The 16,727-nt window shown below is 34.3% G+C and overlaps 7 protein-coding genes across 8 annotated transcripts; 2 read left to right on the top strand and 5 right to left on the bottom strand.

Moving 5' to 3' along the window:
* Window positions 1-75: 75 nt before the first annotated feature.
* LOC149736970 (malate dehydrogenase, mitochondrial-like) lies at window positions 76-3,277 on the bottom strand. The gene is made up of 8 exons (XM_089876522.1): window positions 3,114-3,277; window positions 2,774-2,942; window positions 2,312-2,395; window positions 2,092-2,201; window positions 1,723-1,848; window positions 990-1,166; window positions 539-691; window positions 76-335 (listed from the first exon to the last, which is right to left on the bottom strand). Exons 1-8 carry the CDS (start codon window positions 3,198-3,200, stop codon window positions 204-206), a joined length of 1,038 nt encoding a protein of 345 aa, XP_089732648.1. The 5' UTR covers window positions 3,201-3,277; the 3' UTR covers window positions 76-203.
* Window positions 3,278-3,369: 92 nt separating this feature from the next.
* LOC149736971 (serine/threonine/tyrosine-interacting-like protein 1) lies at window positions 3,370-6,747 on the top strand. Its single transcript, XM_089876525.1, has 7 exons — window positions 3,370-4,110; window positions 4,346-4,507; window positions 4,729-4,865; window positions 5,362-5,507; window positions 5,797-5,894; window positions 6,137-6,249; window positions 6,539-6,747. Exons 1-7 carry the CDS (start codon window positions 4,008-4,010, stop codon window positions 6,668-6,670), a joined length of 891 nt encoding a protein of 296 aa, XP_089732651.1. The 5' UTR covers window positions 3,370-4,007; the 3' UTR covers window positions 6,671-6,747.
* LOC149736972 (alpha-ketoglutarate-dependent dioxygenase alkB homolog 4-like) lies at window positions 6,493-8,596 on the bottom strand. The gene is made up of 3 exons (XM_089876524.1): window positions 8,382-8,596; window positions 7,424-8,091; window positions 6,493-7,225 (listed from the first exon to the last, which is right to left on the bottom strand). Exons 1-3 carry the CDS (start codon window positions 8,484-8,486, stop codon window positions 7,087-7,089), a joined length of 912 nt encoding a protein of 303 aa, XP_089732650.1. The 5' UTR covers window positions 8,487-8,596; the 3' UTR covers window positions 6,493-7,086.
* A 110-nt stretch (window positions 8,597-8,706) lies between these two features.
* On the top strand, window positions 8,707-10,212 carry LOC149736973 (ER membrane protein complex subunit 10-like). 2 transcript variants are annotated; one of them, XM_089876529.1, is made up of 5 exons: window positions 8,707-8,948; window positions 9,018-9,226; window positions 9,380-9,546; window positions 9,704-9,797; window positions 9,915-10,212. In XM_089876529.1, the coding sequence occupies exons 1-5, from the start codon at window positions 8,831-8,833 to the stop codon at window positions 9,975-9,977; spliced, it is 651 nt and encodes a 216-aa protein (XP_089732655.1). In that variant the 5' UTR covers window positions 8,707-8,830; the 3' UTR covers window positions 9,978-10,212. The 2 variants fall into 2 exon arrangements, with proteins under 2 accessions (XP_089732655.1, XP_089732654.1); XM_089876528.1 differs by having other exon boundaries at window positions 8,722-8,951.
* Window positions 10,039-12,242, bottom strand: LOC149736974 (alpha-1,6-mannosyl-glycoprotein 2-beta-N-acetylglucosaminyltransferase-like). Its single transcript, XM_089876515.1, has one exon. It carries the CDS (start codon window positions 12,240-12,242, stop codon window positions 10,944-10,946), a length of 1,299 nt encoding a protein of 432 aa, XP_089732641.1. The 3' UTR covers window positions 10,039-10,943.
* Window positions 12,243-12,275: 33 nt separating this feature from the next.
* On the bottom strand, window positions 12,276-13,850 carry LOC149736975 (ribosome biogenesis protein NOP53-like). The gene has a single exon (XM_089876517.1). It carries the CDS (start codon window positions 13,755-13,757, stop codon window positions 12,513-12,515), a length of 1,245 nt encoding a protein of 414 aa, XP_089732643.1. The 5' UTR covers window positions 13,758-13,850; the 3' UTR covers window positions 12,276-12,512.
* Window positions 13,851-14,455: 605 nt separating this feature from the next.
* LOC149736976 (glutamine amidotransferase-like class 1 domain-containing protein 1) lies at window positions 14,456-16,419 on the bottom strand. The gene is made up of 5 exons (XM_089876530.1): window positions 16,153-16,419; window positions 15,976-16,052; window positions 15,512-15,725; window positions 15,122-15,310; window positions 14,456-14,971 (listed from the first exon to the last, which is right to left on the bottom strand). Exons 1-5 carry the CDS (start codon window positions 16,205-16,207, stop codon window positions 14,856-14,858), a joined length of 651 nt encoding a protein of 216 aa, XP_089732656.1. The 5' UTR covers window positions 16,208-16,419; the 3' UTR covers window positions 14,456-14,855.
* Window positions 16,420-16,727: the final 308 nt, after the last annotated feature.

The following is a 16,727-nucleotide window of genomic DNA, read 5'->3' on the forward strand; positions in this document are numbered from 1 at the left end:
AACGTTATTCCTTACCGAAATCAAATTCCAATTATTATTTACCTACATATAAACTCTCAGAAAAAGGTCACAAGATTTCCTGGAACATGTTTGTTTAATTATTGACGAGCAGTAAAGCAACTTTAACAAATTATGAAATACTCTGAACTTACAACAGAAAGATTAAACTAAAACAATGTTTACTGCGACCAAGCAAATGATAATTAATTGTAGTTGCGTGCAAAGTCTTCTCCCTTTTTAATAGAACCTTTAAGTTCTGGCATGCAAGCTTCCACCAATGTCTGCTCATATGGCGACAGTTTGTTCAGACCAAGGTTGGACTCGATACCATTTGGCTGTAAATAAAACTAGTTTAGAACCAATATAAGTTATCCACAACAATAATTTCACACAGAGTTAAATATCGGGTAACTCGTAAACTCGTAAATGCACAAAGTGTACGAAACAAAACTGCCATGTTATATTATCAAGACTGTCACTGTTCTGTCAAGAGAGGATTAACAGTTTTATTAATTTTCAACACAAAACTATATATTACCCCAAGAACAAGTGGAGTTGAGAAATATCCACACTCAGATTTGTCTGTTGGAACAAACGCGCATTCAACCACTCCTTCCTTTCCACTCAAAGCATCCAAAGCAGATGCTGCAAATCGTGCACCAGCATAAGCCATTGACAAAGTAGCAGAACCCTGAAAAACAATGGGACATCACCTTAATTAATAACATCCGTTTCTTAACAGGATAGATTGCTAAACCCATTGTACACCAGGTGGTCTAAAAAATCTTTCAAAATTAAAATACTTGCACATAACATATGGTGGAACATTAAAATACCTGTATTGAAAATTGACAAAATAGTTTAGTAAGTTTACCAATGCATGTCTAAAGTATAAACTTATTTGCCTAGATACAAATGTCAAAACAAGACAATACTGTTATCTTTATATATTAATCCATTTTCTTATAAAACTAGTTTATTAAACTCACAGCTCCAGCCTTTGCCTTAACAACCTCGGTCCCAGCATCTTGAATACGAGCAGTAAGGGCTTCCAATTCAGCTTGTTCGAAACTGACAGGTGGTTGACATTGTGAGATCAACGGTATGATTGTGATACCAGCATGGCCACCAACTACTGGGACGTTAACAGTGGAAACGTCTAATCCCTATTAAAGACAGATTAGTTTAGTGGTTTTGAAACTGGAAATGTTCTAAGTTGGTCAGTTAAGTGAGGCTTTTTGTTATAGTTAGTTTTTTGGATTGTCTTATGGCCTTTTTTACTTTTTCAGTTTGAAATCACCCTTTTTTCCAAAGGCTGTTTTTGTTTTCTAAAAGTTTCCCTATCTATATACAAACTTTGATTTTTCCTTGATATCACACTTTAAAATAACATTATATAAGGGTTATGTATGTAGTAGTCTCGCCATATTCAGTTAATCATCAACTGAAATAAAGGCAATCATGTCTGAAACACGCTATGAGCAAATATTAATTTCCGAGTATATTTCATGAAAGTCATTAACAAATAACAATATCCCAGAAAGATTCAGGTACTTTCCATGGTAAATAGAATAGTGATTTATTAACTGTGAATCATACAAATATATAGCTGTCTTTTAGTGGATACTGTGTTTGAAAACTACTACAGGAAAAACATATGTTATCACAAACAACATAGAAGATTGGGAAAATAAATAAACATGAAAGTTTATAAAAATATACCTTGGCTTCAGCAACAAAAGTGTTGGAACGCACAATGTCTAATGTTGAAACACCAAACACTTTGCTGACGTCACTGACACCAGATTTCTTGAAGATCTCGCAACAGATGGGAACCGTGGAGTTCACCTGGGGCACATTTGTTTATTTAACTGTTTATTCATGATATATATATATATATACATATATATATAGATACAGTATTATAGAATGTCATACGAAAATATAACACACACAAATAGCACAGAAACCAAACCATTTTAGCAAGCATTGGTTCCTAAACACCGAAAAATATACAAGCATATCTTCTGTCATAACCAATAGATTGGACATTAGCGCATTTTTTATGTTCTAACCATTACTTTAACTTACTGGGTTTGAGATAATGCAAATGAATGCTTTAGGGCAATATTTAGCACATGCTTTTGAGAGCTCAGCCACAATGCTAGCATTTGTGGTGAAAAGATCATCTCTTGTCATTCCTGCAAGTAAAAACAGGAAATAACATGTAATTCAAACTTGAATGGTATTCTTCCTACAAAGGGAAATGCGTATTGGGTTAAAGCAAGTAGGTCCATACAAATTTGAATACCTGGTTTTCTTGGTACACCAGCTGGAATAACAACCACGTCACATCCTTTCAAACATTCTCCTATTTCTTCAGGGCCAGTGTGACCTATTGACATGTGGAATGTTTACTAAACCGGACAGTAACCGAGAATAACAAACCTATAGCTCATAAAAATTTAGAAGTTCTAAATTAACTAGCAAAAAATTAGGCATTGCGTTAAAATTTAACAGAAATCTAAAAAATCATAAATTAAATTTCAATTAAACACGTTAGTGGCACTATTAAAGAATCCTCCGGTACATAGCAGAATAGGCTGTGGGAAGTGTTAGAGGTTGGTGGTTAGGGGTTGATGGTTAGAGGGTTATTGCCTTAATGGTTATATATAGGGGTTGGTAGTAAGCAAATAAGGAGGGGGGGGGGATTCTTTACTAGCACGACCTTAGTGAATGTATAGTTGATATAAAGGCTAAATTTTAAATTAACCTGTGACTTTAGCAGCAGTATCAATATGACTAAGATCAGCAGCAACACCCGGAGTATGAGCGATATCATACAAAGCAAGTTCCTTCACACCAGGTGTTTGCTTCAATAGAAGAGACATAGGTTGACCAATACCACCAGACGCTCCTAACACTGACACTTTGTAGTTGCTCTGTAAAAAATAATAAGTTTTCCGGTATAATTATTTTACTATAAAATAGGTAAAACGCGTTAACATTGGAGTGATATAAATTACATGCATAATGGATTACAATTATTTGAATAAAAACTTTTTTTTAAGAAATACAGTATCATTTATAATAATTCTTATTCATAAACTTACTTGACTGCTGACAGAAAAGCTTCTTGCAAGCATCGAGAGGCTTTTCATCTTGTTCATTTGTATAACTCGAGTCAAACTGGCAGCCATTTTTTAATGTTTAAATTAAAAATTTCCTAAATTTTGATTAAACTGAAACTAACACAAACAGTTATTTTAGAATGAATGAAAAACTGAATATTATTTGTACACGTTTGTAAATCGTTCACATTAAGAAATCACTCAAAAAAGTTTAAAATAATTTTATTTTAGAAGAACTATTAAATCAGCTTACTTTAACACACTTATAAAAACTTATTAATAACAAACCGGTGAGCCAACAGCAAAGATAGTCGTTAAGCATAGCTTCCACGTTTATAGTTGTGCGAGTGTGATCACGCGTTCACCTTCCTACAAACCGCAAACAACAGAACTAGCAGCGTCCAGTTTCAATGAGATTTGCGATTCACAATTCGTCCTTCTTCTTGCGTAAGCGGCAGATAAAGGTCATCAATCGGTTCATCGAGCACGCCACGATTTCTCAAATTAATTTCCTATATTATTACCAGTTTTAAATATGTACAGTGTACACGATTTTAAAAGCATTTCACAAACTAAAACAATGTCGTTTTTTTGAACCATCGGTTTAAAACTTTATTATACGCAGTGGTTTTGACATTTACTAAAACGTTGGGAAATTAGCCTAGCTGAATAAATACACTTGCTCCATTAAACATGTTTCGGCCAAACTTAAAATCAAAATATTTAAATAAACTACCGCTAACTTGCTTGTCGAAAAAAGATAAAATTGATTATACTCCCCAGTTCTAAGTAACACCTGTTTCCATAGTTACTGAAGTTACAAGGGACGCTAAAACGTGAAAGTTTTTCTGTTGACAAACTTGTGTTTTAGTCAAAATGTCGCGGTTAGTTCTCATCGAACCGACGGAATTGTACAACATTCTTAACCAACATACTGTCTACCCGTGCTTGAGTGACCAAAACTTCCTTCTTTTACTGGGTAATCCTTCAGAATAAGCTAAATTATAGGTAACAGTAAAAACAACTAAAACTGTGGTATTAAAAGATTAACTGCTTATTTGCACACATTTATTTCATAATTTTTGATGACTATAGGAGTATTGAAATCAATCAACCATATACCTTTATCAATACCATTTAAAATTCTAGTTTTAGAGTGTTGACCAATTTTGTTATAAACTTGTTTGTGATAACAATTTTATATATCTTTACAGATGCAAGAAAGAAGACAGAATATGATGAAAGTCATGTATTAACAGCAAAGAGAGCACCTGTGGATGAGGAAGGCAACTATAATGTCCCGTATGATTCCGAATTGGAATGTAAAACTCATGTGATTGTTTATGATAGCAACTGCAGATCACTAAGGGAAAAAAGTAAGTTCATTTGTGAAGGTGATGGACCTAAACATAAAATAGCATATTGTGCGTAGGGAAGTAAAATTTTCTGTTTATCTAGATTTAAAATGCACTCGTAATGTGTGTATGTTATTCCTTTTATAGAATAAGTTTTGTACTTACTATAAAAGTTTTTGTACTACTGATTAAAGTAAGAGACAAAGAAGTCATTCATTTGTTTATTCATTTTTATCCATTAGGCCGATCTGTGTTTTGTGCCTCTGTGATGGCAAATAATGGAAGCAAGAATCCTGTGAAGATTCTCAGAGGAGGGTATGAAGATTTCTCAGCAATGTATCCGTTCTTGAGGACACAGAAAATCATTTACATGCCACGAGTAAATAACCTACCAAGATTTTTCAACTTTTACTGTTTAGTGGATAATTCAAACAGCTTGGAGCAATATGAACTTGTAACTAGCAAGAAATTGCATTACGATTTTGATTTTTGGTTGTTATAGGCAATTATAGTTGTCCGGCGCCGTGGCATTGTGGTTAGCGCGCCTGCCTGTAACCCAGAGGTAATGGGTTCAAGGCTCGTCGCTGCTACCATTGTGGGCGTATGTGTCCTTGGGCAAGAAACTTAACGACAATTGCTCCAAACCAGTGGTCACTAATAGGTTGTCCAAATTATCAGCCATACATAAAAAAAAAAATCCAAAAAAAAAAATAATCACCCACAAAGTAACATACATGGTAACTCGTAAGCTGGCACGAGGTGTTAAACCCGTGTTATAACGACTGTCGTTTTCCGGCCACGCGGGGGTAAAGTAAGTTACATTCATTCATTCATTCATTCATAGTAAATCATACTCGCTTCCAACTTTGTTTCAGGAATATGACAACATTGAAACATATCCATGCGAAGTACTACCAGGTATCTTATATATTGGATCAAAGAAACAAGCACAGAGCAACACAGTTCATAAGGAGTTGAAAATCAGGGCGCATATTAACCTTTCCAACAGCACTGACAAGTTGTAAGTAAACTCTTGAATACTTACTGATCTTTAAGCGATGGATTCATGGGTGTTATTTTAATCAGATTCATTGTTATCGGTAAATACTCAGATTCAATTACTGATACTAAGTCTGATGCAGCTAATTGGGTATTCAAATTAAGTTGAAAACAAATTCCCACAATAAGATATTTAACAACTTAATAGTGCAGTTGTGGGGCCTACTTCATATACAATATAACTCTTATTGGGAATAATATATTTTCTGTATGACATCGATATATTTTTCAAATATGACTTTTTTATTCAGTTTCAAGGAAGGAGATGAAAATTATCTCCAAGTCCCAATAAGTGATGATGAAAATGCAGACTTCACAAGTTATATTCCACAGATTGTAAAGTTTGTTGGTAAGTTACTGGATTTATATATAAAGTCTATAAACGTGTATGTATGAATATCACCAATGCTTGCATTACATGTTAACTCAGAGTTACCATGGTCTGTTTCATACACATTAGGCTGGTTACAAGTATCTTTGTAAATGATCTTTTTTCTGTACAGTTTGAACAACTGTTTATGAGTTTGAACAAATATGGTTCAGCCAAAATTCTATCTTATTTACAAATCAAATGAATGTTTATGTTCACAGATGACAACAGAAACAAGCTGAACATAATTCTTGTGTGGTCTGATAATGGAATCAGCAGAAGTGCAGCTGCGTGTATTCTTTATTTGATGTCATATTACAAGTGGCCACTACAGGTAAATCTTTTATATTGTGTTGGTTCTAAAGGCTTATTATTTCATATGAAATATTGTTTTTTTTACATACATAATCTCTTTTGTTAACATATAGTATTACTCTAGTCTCTATTAAATAATACCTGTGTAATATAATTAAAAAAGGTAGCCTACTTAGTAAAAACATTAAAATCTTAAAGGTAAAAATAAACCTATTTGCAGCATTTTTTTAAATAGGCCCACATTAACCAAGCAAATAAAACATTTTTCTAAATTCATTTATTATGCAAATAACATACTGTATAACCAGGATGCATGGCGGCATATGCGTTCGTGCAAGTTCACAATGCGACCTAACAGAGGGTTGGTGAAACAACTTGCTGCTTTTGAGGAAAGTCACCTCGGCTCAACCATTACAAACATTGCAGATCCACATTTCTAATTACACCGGCATATTTATGTGTTGCTTTCTATGTTTTATAAATCTACTTTATAATAAATATACATTTTAGATGTGAATGTTTTGAATGTAGGTGTTAGGTATACTGAAATACTGGTATAACAAATGGAAGGTGATTGGTGTTTATGTAAGCTTCCGATACAAACAGACCAAAATTAATAAACTAAACAACTTTTCTAGTAAAATAGACATAAATTGTACCATACAAACGATTTGCTTGCCATTCAGTCAGACTTTTTTTATCTATTAGGTCGGTCTGTGTTTTGTGTTCTGCGATGGCAAATAATGAAAGCAAGAATCCTGTGTTTTACCAGAACAATTTTTTACTTATATATTGTGTTATACTTCAGCAGAAGACTAAAAATATTATTTAATGTTAAAAAAAGTTATACACTACATCATAAAACAACTTCCCCTGAAAAAGTAGAAGCAATGTCCAATAACTGTCTGCCAAGGTGTTCCTGCTTGCCACCAGTTTGGAACTCTGGTGATAACTCACGTAAAGTGCAACACATTCGTTTGCTCTTGATGTCTTGCCTGTAAAAAGGAAACTGTAAGGTTGATATTGAAATAATAATCACAACAGACAAACAGTTAAACACAAATTGAGTTTTACTATAAACATTGATACAAATGCAACAGAAAAATAAGGATGCATTTAGGTATCCACCAATATGGAAAGTAATACATATAACAAATCCAAATCAAAACCTATTGCAAGATTTCATTACATACCTTTGAATTGAATGTTTCCATTTAAACCTAGCGTCTCCTGACAATATGACCAATGAACGTCTTTTTAACGGAATTTTAACTTGAAAATCATTCATGTGAAATATATCATCTTTATCCATTTTTATTTGTTTTACACCTGTTCTGCTAATTTGCACACCAGGTGTTTTTATCAGTGATAGTTGACATTCTGTTGAATCATCTGTAGTCATGGTGAACCATGAATCAGCAAGTAAATTCAAAGATAAAAGCCTTTCTCCCCACAGCCACTCATCGTCAAAATGAGGATCAATTGAAGACCCTCTGTTAGGATCATACTCCAAATTACATTGTTCCACAGTTTCAAAGCTTTCCAATCCTTTCAAAGTTTTAATCCTCTCATCTATACATTTTGAATACTTTGGTAAACCAGTAAATGAAGCGAGTTTCACTTTTTGCCGTTTAAAATTAACTTTGGGGCCAAAGTCTTGTTTTCTTCTACCAGATTGCGAGTCTTTCCACTGGCCAGAGTTAATTGCATTGACTAAGTCCTTCTCTTCATTCTCTGAAATAAAATCTGGAAACACTGCAACTCCAGAAAAAGAAAACCCTACAAATTCTCCATTGGGTTTTAATTGAGAGACACACATCTTTATGGAAGGTAGATATTCCATTTCATTCAAATCCTTTATCTATAAAATATTATTTAGTAACTAAGTAAGTAAAGTAACATTTAGGTAATTTTATGTATAGATCACTATTTTAGGTAATTTAGTGAGACCAATATATATGGAAGGAAGGATGAGAGAAGATGGGACACCTTTTCATTCTATTTTCCCATCCAAGAACATTCTAAGAATTGTAAAACCGCATCCTCCAGACTCTTGTGGACCGTTGTTAATTGTTAAAAACACGATCAAGGTATTTAGATATTTTGTGCTAAAGGTGTCCCGTCTTCCCCCAACCCACTTTATATGCATACCAAGTCATCAGCTTGATTCTTTACATTTCTTCCATTGGTTCCTTCACATACAATGCATGTTCTGCATCCTTTACATGCGCAGGACTTTGATTTAACTTCATCCATATCTAAAACAATCTACATTAGACCACTGAAATTTCCACATCACCAAGTTGCTACACCATTGTATTGATGAGATATTAACGTAAAATAACTCGGGATTTATTGTAAGGGAAATCCCCGATGTTTTACCATAGAAATACCATTGGTGGGATTTTACGTTTTGCGCGTTTGGTGAATAGCGAATTGAAGTTAAGCTAAAACTTGAGCTTTATCAAGTATAATGTGTGTTTGGGCTGCATTTAAATATAATATTTTCTATATAACCTGTGTATAGATTAATTTGTCTCGCAAAGGCTTAGATTCCTGGGGTTTTAATAGTACTCTTGTCGCTTAGAAAATTCTTGGCAATGTGGTGCAATCCAATTTTCGTACTGCTGTTTGAATGTTCATATCTTCTGAGTTTCGCTGCTACAAGTCAAGACGTGGGGAGTGGCTACTTACTTTCATTGGAACATTCCTTTGTAGGTGGTAAGGAAACTGATTCTGTGTAACCCAATTATCAAATTAAAACTTGTACTAACCTGACTTTTACAGATACATTCACCAAAAGAGGTGACATCTATTTTCCAAATGTAAAAGGTGAAAACGCCGCAGTTCAAAATGAAATCGCATTAAGCATGGAAGAAATTAAGGAACTGGAAAAGCTTGCAATTAATGATGATTTTTATCGAGTACGGGTGTCAACCAAAGTGCTTGGCGCGGCACCCAGTGAAGACTCCTATGTTGTGGGCATAATGCCTGCAGTAAGTTACTTTAACATCTATAACTTAAATATTTATATTATTTCCAAAATAAGCTTAAAAACCAACACCCATATTAGTACAGTATAACCTACATATTTTAATATTTTTAACAGTTTAAAAGACGTTTGTTTAATTTATTAATGTTTTTTACAGAAACAACTATTGGAAGCTAACTTATCAACAAAAATAGACATTCTAACAGATGGTATTGGAAACATTATCTCTATCGGTATAACCCCATCTAGCTTTGGGATTATGCAAGTGGAAGAAAATGAGTTTGATTCATCAGTGACTGTTTCAATGCCCACAACTGCCACCGTGTAGGTTTAAATCCAACTTGAATTTCAACTAATAAACTTTTTGAACTTGGCTTGCTGCCTAACAGTAAGCCATCATTATTTAATACACTGCTGACATTTTGTCTTGAAGTTTCAAATTTCCTGGTCTAGGCATTGTAATAATTAGTTATTCATACAGGCCAGACACATATGGATACCTGAACAAAATGGAAATGGAGCGAAGGAAAAAGGAGATTGCCGACAAACAACCAACCTCGTTCTTTGGAAAATATGTAAGAAACCTGTATAATAAGTGTCTTGAGTTGCCCCAAAAAGCATAACATTTTGAAAGGGGCTCACTAATGCATATGGCAATCTCTTTATCACATATGATTTGTATTTGTCTACAGTGGATGTACATTCTGCCTGTGGTGGTGTTTGTTATGATGTCAAACGCAGCTCAGCAGCAGTAATGATCTGTCATTCAAACTACAATAGAAGCCTTTTCAGCAGGAGCAGCTGGGATCAGAAAAATTAAATAAACTCATATTTTATTGTGAGATACATGGTCACTGGGCAATTTGTTGTCAAAACACATCAACCAAATTCGAAAACATGTATTGATAATAAATTGCGTCTTTTATAATTAATGAACAAAATTGTACCAAATATTTATGTCCAAAAATACAGTGCTTTTGTTGTTTTGTAGCTTTCATCCTTTTGCTGTAGTATATTTAGTTTTTTTTGCACGTCATAGCACAGTTGGTTGTACATCACAATCACACATATACAGTAAGTAACACTTTCCACCAATAACCGTTAGATGTTAGTACAAGGGTTGGTAAGAACAAGAAGAACTGCAAAATCTATAATTATCCTGGATAACATTGTTAGTGGCCTTGTTACCCTGTATACAGCACAGGACTAGATACCAAAATATATTATACTCTTTGCTTTAAAACAAACGATAATGATGTGTTAAACTGTCACTGTTATAGCACATACTAATAAATATGCTGTCCTGTTACTTATATAAATTAGAATTAATTTAAAAGGTTATTATTTATAATTTTTCTAACAGTAAAATTCTGTCACATTCGGAAAGAAGGTATTTAAATGAATTCATTTGTATGTGGTAAAAAGTTATAACACATTTAAAACAATATACACTTTAGTTAATTTTTTCTAATCCAACATTACAAATATTGCCCAGCAGTACATGTGTGTAGCAATCATTTAAGTCTTTTAAACAAAATATGTATGAGCAACTAAGGTAAAAAAATAGAATTTGTGATTCGCCTTTGAATATTACAGCAAGAATATCGGCAACAATTAGTTTTAATAATCTTCTACTGGAATCTACATGAAAACGTACAAACGAGAATCTGTATATTAAAATAGAAGTGCATAAAACGTAATTAAATATCTGTATGAGAAAACTATGAGGATTTGGAAGCTTCACTTAGATGTTTGTATTTTTTACAAAGCGTTTGATCTCTAAGATCACCCCAGCCTCCATTGGGCCTTGGTGCAGGAACCACTGTTGGACTATCCACTGCTATGTGGAGACTTTCAGGGTAAAGTTTTTGGTTCTGCAGTTGCGCAGTCCTGCTCTCTGCACTCTGTTTTGCATTGCATTCTCCCTTGGAGTGCACGCCACAGGATCCTAAATGAAAGACTCTTGTTGCTTTGAATGCTAGTGTGAAAAGATTACCCATCTCACAGTGAGGGCTAACAGCTTGGAGTGACCAGTCCCAGTTGTAATCATCATAATTACAAAACTGTTCAGCACAGTTTGCAATCTTATTATAGAAGTCAGAGGAAACAACCATTCCAAGATTGTGTTTACTGCTTATCCACGACTTTATTTCAACCTGGTTTCCTTGTGCTTGATAATCTTGTGTCTGTTCATAATTCCCAAGACTGATTGTCTGGCATCTCGGACATTTTGATTTACGAAGCTCTTCTGCCTGTTTAGCACAATGAATTATATCTGGAACAACAAAATAATCGTCTTCTAGGAGAATAATAGGAGCCTTTTGGTTCTTAAAAGCTCTGATTCCACTAAAAGCCATGTTAAGTTTCCAAAACCAATGGTGTTTGATCTGAACAAAATCAACTTCTCTATAGTTTCCAAACATGTCAGGATATTCAGCATTATTGCACTTTCTTTCCAGTGCCTGAGCCTTTGGTATTTTCTTTGGGCAGTCATTCGGGTCTTCACCAGGGAATGAGTTTGGATACAACACTTTTGCAAATGGAAAAAATATAACCATATATCGACAAAAATCAATACGTGCCAAAACTTCATTGATTTCAGGAGAATCCACATCTACACTAATAACCACAGTTGCATGTTCAATACCAGTACTTGCTCTTAAAGAATTGATAAGCTGCTGGACAAATTCCGGCCTAGAATGGACTTGCAACAGAAAGATAACTGAATCAGGAGCATGCATACCAAATTTTGCAACATTTTTCATTTCTTGATCAAAATTCATGCTTATAGCTTTGTTCCTTAGCACTTCTACACTCTGGGGCACAACAGGTGCTACAGGTTTATTTACAATTGGCACCATATCTTCATGCTTCAAAATATTTTCTTCTTTTTCAACTGGTACATGAGGTCTCCTTACCCTGTGGTTGTGAACACTTCTGCGCTGATAAATGAGAAAAAGCGCAATAACAACAGTGCAGATTACAAGGACTTTTAAACGAGACCGCCTAAGGGTAATCATTTTGACCCCTTCAAAAAGCACCTACTTAACAACCTGAAATTGAAAGTAAGTTGGGGAGATGAAATACATTTAAAACTTGGGAAATTTATAAAACATGAAGACCATGTCATATTCTTATTGTTAAATGCACTGGAACAACCACATTCAAACAAAAATTTTACCATTACAAAAGGCAGCTTTATGTAGGTGGGAAATTTTCATTAAAATAAAATTCACATATCATCATTGTTTACTTCACATTCTATATGCAAATGGTTAAACACAAAAGTTTTATAGTTCAATTTCTCTAAAGGATCTCTTCTCTTGGAATTTGATTTTATACTTTCGTCGTGGAGGTTTAAACTTTTCACGGGTTTCAATTATGCACCGCTTTTGCAAACTTTTGTATCGATCAAAGATAAGATTCCCTTCTGGTTTCAACTGACGAAGACTTCCCCTCATATCTGAGCTGAGTTGAACATCTTGGTCAGGTTCAACATATTTCACTGCGGACAAAACCGGCATTCTGTCTCTGAGCTGCCGTTTTGCTTTTCTGAGTTCCATTTTCTTTTCTTTTTGTTTGATTTCTGATAAAAATGTCTTTGTGCGAAAAATTTCATGTTCTTTTAGTTTGTTTTCCCACTCAATTTTCTTCTTCTTTAATTCATCTTTTTCTCTTGCTTCCCTCTTACGTACTTTCCTTGTTTTTCGATCTTCGGTGCTGACGGGAGGATTAACACGAATACCTTCATCATCATCTTCCTCCAAATCACTTCCCTCCTCACCTCCATCAAAGAGTCCTTCCATCAATTCCTTCTGCTGCGATTCATCAGTCGCAATTTCTAACGGGTTCGTAGCAATTGCTCTTTCAATTTTTTCATTGACTGCAATCTTGTGACTCTCACGATTATGCTCTTGTAGCATGAGGTCCTGATGATCTTCAAATGTGGGATTGTATGATGCACCAGGGTGAGCTGGTTCCACAGCCTTAACTGCTTGTTTTACACCAAACTTGTTATCTAGATGTAAAGGCCTTTGAATCTGTGCTTTTCCGACCACACCTTCAGTATGTCGCATAATTTCATTTTTTCTGAAAACTTTTTCAGCAATTTCTTTTGATTCTTGATTCCAAATGTCTAAACCTAAATTTACATGCTTACTTCTGCCACGAACTGGGGTCTTTTTCTTGCCAAGTTTAGCGATCAAAGTTTGACGAGCCTCTCTCCTTTTAAACTTGGCACAATTTCTCTTACTTGCTGGTTTAATATCTTTTGGATTTGGAACCAATATCTGGTCCACTCTCAAACGTTTGTACTTAGGTTTCTGTTTGGGCAATTCGTTAACATTACCAGCTTTCTTTTCAACAACATACAATTCATGATCAAGTTTATCTTTAACCAGACCACCAGTTCTCAATTCCAAACGTTGCTTATCAAGATTGTCCTCTAAATCAGTCAAATCGATTTTGTTTCTCCAATTTTTCTTTTTGTTTTTATTCCATCGCTTCGTGCCTACTTTACGCTGTTTTTCGATCATACTTGATGATCGCCGTTACTGTAATCCTTAGAACTGAAACCTAATGGAGAAAAAAATGTGAAATTAACAATCTAATCATTTAATTTATATATTTTTTTCAATATAAAACACCCCATAATAAATTCCACGCTGACCACGTATCAACCTTATGCACATTAGAAGTTGTGCTACATTTCATCGCTATAGCGAAACCGGTGACGTTTCGACCCCTATATGACGTCACAACAACGTTTCTTTAATTTTAATGTTTCGAATAGTAAAAAAAATGTTGCATTGATTTTTAACTGGTAATGTTATCTGCATTTTTGTTTCATGAAATAATGTTGGGTAAAGAGTAACAAGAATGACTCGTAAGTATTATGTGTATACCGGGTAAATGAACGTAGGTAACTGTTGTGCCTTCCGGTGGAATACGATTTGGTTGATATCAAATTACAACATAAACGTACCTTGTGTTTAAAACAGCTTTCTGCTATCATAATACAATACTTTGCTGTTATCCTATGGTTCACTGGAATTGCTGGCAGTTGGTGCTAAAATAACAGGACCCTACTTATGGTCATATCTAATCCTGTGAAATGCACGGCTGGTAAATTTTCCGTTGAGGCGACTATTGTTGTCGAATCATAAATGTCCACCCTGGCATGCTCATTTATAATACCTAACCAAGCGCTACTTATGAATTTATGATGACGGTGTTATATATTCCTTTTTAATGAAGACCATCGAAATTGAAATCATACCTAAATATGTTTCAAAGCTTGGCAACTGCAGCCTTTTGGAAAGGTCATGTTATCCAGAAACCTCCTAGACATGAAATTAATAAAATATACGCAACAATATACATATGCGAAAGCAATTGCACATAACTCTCGGATCAAAATGAAATGAAGAAAAATGACATACACATTGATATTAAAAATGGCTTGTTTGACACATACTAAAAGTTGGAAAATTTAAGGTAGAACATTAGTTAATCACTTTATATGCTTCTTGAAAATTATTACAATTTTATAGGTGAAATTCATTTTTTCGATACAGTTTAAATGACCGTTAATATATATTGAAGAGGCACATACATTTAAAGTTGATCGTTTTTCAAATAGCATTACAAGCTAAGATTAAATTTTGAACAGCAGTTAATGTAGATTGAGAATTCTGGCCTGTGATTAAATGTCTATCAATGACCACGTGTACACCATCCGCTATACTAGCTGCAAAACAAGTATAATAAAAAGGTTAAAAAGTTTTAACCATAGCTCCGCAGGCATTGTAACCAAAATGATTTAGTTTACTATTAATTTTGACTGTTTTTTTTCTGTATAATTTTCTTTCGTTTTCATGTAAACTGGCCAATCACTAACCTGTATATGATGCAAAGTTATCTTTCGCAAAATCTTCAAACACAAGAGGCAGTGTCATAAAATTCTTAAGTTGTATCATTTCATATACAGATGGACCAGTTAGACTGTAGCCTTCACAACACCAACCAGTGTTATTAAGCTTGCCTGCTGCTAATGCCACTGTCCCAAAACCAACTGCACATATCGGCTCTGCAAACAAAAATTAAACAAAAGCGTATGGTTATGAAAATGCAATCAAAACATGATGAAACATACTTGCCCTTTTATAAATTTTGGGGTATAAAAATTAATTAAGAATATTTATGTCATGACAAACAGTTTAACTGATACAAAAGTAGCGTAACCAATAAAATGGTGCCTCCAAGATTGATTCCAAACTAGACAACATACTTTTTTCATTCATAAAGTGTCTTATCACATGCATCATTGTATCATGGGAAGCCAGATCAAACTGCGCTCCAGGCGAGCTTGGTATCAGGAGGGCAGCAAATCTTGAAGGATCAACTGATTCCAGCTTTAATGGAGACGCATAGCTTTTGGTTCTGAAATCTGTGATCCATTTTCTGTTTGTTTCATGAACATTGACAAAATCGATTGGAATACCCTATGTGTAAAGTGACATCAGTTTGATCTATACTACAGGTAAGAAACTATTAAAATATTCCTATTATTGTAAATTGATGTACACGTAGTCCAAGTCTAATGTATATATTATTAAATATAGGTGTTATTTTAGGACTTTAAATTGAACAATTAAGCAAAAATGTTAAACTAGCCCTGAGTAATGTACCCACAGTTAAAACGTGACACAAAAATAATAAATTCAACCTGCATGCGCTAAAATATTATTGTACCTGTGGTGTTGCAATTGCTAGAGTAAAAGCAGAGTTTGTGAGTGTAAATGCATGTATGAAGGATTGAGCACATACTCCTGCAACAAAAGTTCCAGTATTACAGTGTACATATTTAATTTGTCATTGAAACAAAATGTTTTAAGTCAAACATTATAAATGAAACATTTATACACGTACCTTCTTTATGGCTACTACAAACCACCAAGCAAGACGGTTTTGAATGATCAGTCATCACCTTAACTTGATGGACCAGTTTCAAGGAATATACAACACTCTGGTTTAACAATATATCCTATTTTTTTGCTTTTCCAAGGCAGGATTGTACATGAAGACGTTGATGAAGACAACTGAAAATTTAGGGAAAATTGCAGGGAATACCCCAATCCATTACTATGGGACGCAAACCAGTCCCCAATATTATATTGCACTGCACAACTAAACACGTTGACGTGTTGTGCATTGGGGTCACAGTAATTATTATTTTGAGAAGTTTTTCGTATCGTTAATACATTGTTACTTAAAGCCACACGTTGCCAGCAATACTAAACTAATTCGATCAGGCGTTAATTCATTACTAACAATAATTTATTTGAGTCGCATTGCCCATAGCACTTCCCTGCCTTGACCCGTTAATCTATACTCCCGTGACATAGCCAGCATATTAAATGCGTGAGGATTACAAGGATTAAAGTTGTTACAAGGAAGTAGTACTTCCAAACTCGGAATTAATGAAAAGTCAATTAATTGTGGAT

Source organism: Ciona robusta, chromosome 4 (assembly GCF_009617815.1).
Source record: "Ciona robusta chromosome 4, ASM961781v2".
Taxonomy (NCBI): Eukaryota; Metazoa; Chordata; class Ascidiacea; order Phlebobranchia; family Cionidae; genus Ciona; species Ciona robusta.

Bases quoted from the DNA above. Each gene is read 5' to 3' on its own strand.
- LOC149736970 (XM_089876522.1), bottom strand. From the start codon at position 3,200: ATGGCTGCCAGTTTGACTCGAGTTATACAAATGAACAAGATGAAAAGC. The intron at 2,943-3,113 runs GTAAGTTTATGA...TATTTTTTACAG, and splicing joins GCTTTTCTGTCAGCAGTCAA to AGCAACTACAAAGTGTCAGT. The intron at 2,202-2,311 runs GTATTCAAATTT...TTTTACTTGCAG, and splicing joins TGGTGTACCAAGAAAACCAG to GAATGACAAGAGATGATCTT.
- LOC149736971 (XM_089876525.1), top strand. From the start codon at position 4,008: ATGTCGCGGTTAGTTCTCATCGAACCGACGGAATTGTACAACATTCTT. The intron at 4,866-5,361 runs GTAAATAACCTA...ACTTTGTTTCAG, and splicing joins AAATCATTTACATGCCACGA to GAATATGACAACATTGAAAC. The intron at 5,508-5,796 runs GTAAGTAAACTC...TTTTTTATTCAG, and splicing joins TCCAACAGCACTGACAAGTT to TTTCAAGGAAGGAGATGAAA.
- LOC149736972 (XM_089876524.1), bottom strand. From the start codon at position 8,486: ATGGATGAAGTTAAATCAAAGTCCTGCGCATGTAAAGGATGCAGAACA. The intron at 8,092-8,381 runs GTATGCATATAA...AATATTTTATAG, and splicing joins AGAATCAAGCTGATGACTTG to ATAAAGGATTTGAATGAAAT. The intron at 7,226-7,423 runs GTATGTAATGAA...TCCTTTTTACAG, and splicing joins TGGAAACATTCAATTCAAAG to GCAAGACATCAAGAGCAAAC.
- LOC149736973 (XM_089876528.1), top strand. From the start codon at position 8,831: ATGTGGTGCAATCCAATTTTCGTACTGCTGTTTGAATGTTCATATCTT. The intron at 9,547-9,703 runs GTAGGTTTAAAT...TTATTCATACAG, and splicing joins ATGCCCACAACTGCCACCGT to GCCAGACACATATGGATACC. The intron at 9,798-9,914 runs GTAAGAAACCTG...ATTTGTCTACAG, and splicing joins CCTCGTTCTTTGGAAAATAT to TGGATGTACATTCTGCCTGT.
- LOC149736974 (XM_089876515.1), bottom strand. From the start codon at position 12,242: ATGATTACCCTTAGGCGGTCTCGTTTAAAAGTCCTTGTAATCTGCACT.
- LOC149736975 (XM_089876517.1), bottom strand. From the start codon at position 13,757: ATGATCGAAAAACAGCGTAAAGTAGGCACGAAGCGATGGAATAAAAAC.
- LOC149736976 (XM_089876530.1), bottom strand. From the start codon at position 16,207: ATGACTGATCATTCAAAACCGTCTTGCTTGGTGGTTTGTAGTAGCCAT. The intron at 16,053-16,152 runs GTACGTGTATAA...CTTTTGTTGCAG, and splicing joins TTGTAGTAGCCATAAAGAAG to GAGTATGTGCTCAATCCTTC. The intron at 14,972-15,121 runs GTTAGTGATTGG...CTTGTTTTGCAG, and splicing joins TAACTTTGCATCATATACAG to CTAGTATAGCGGATGGTGTA.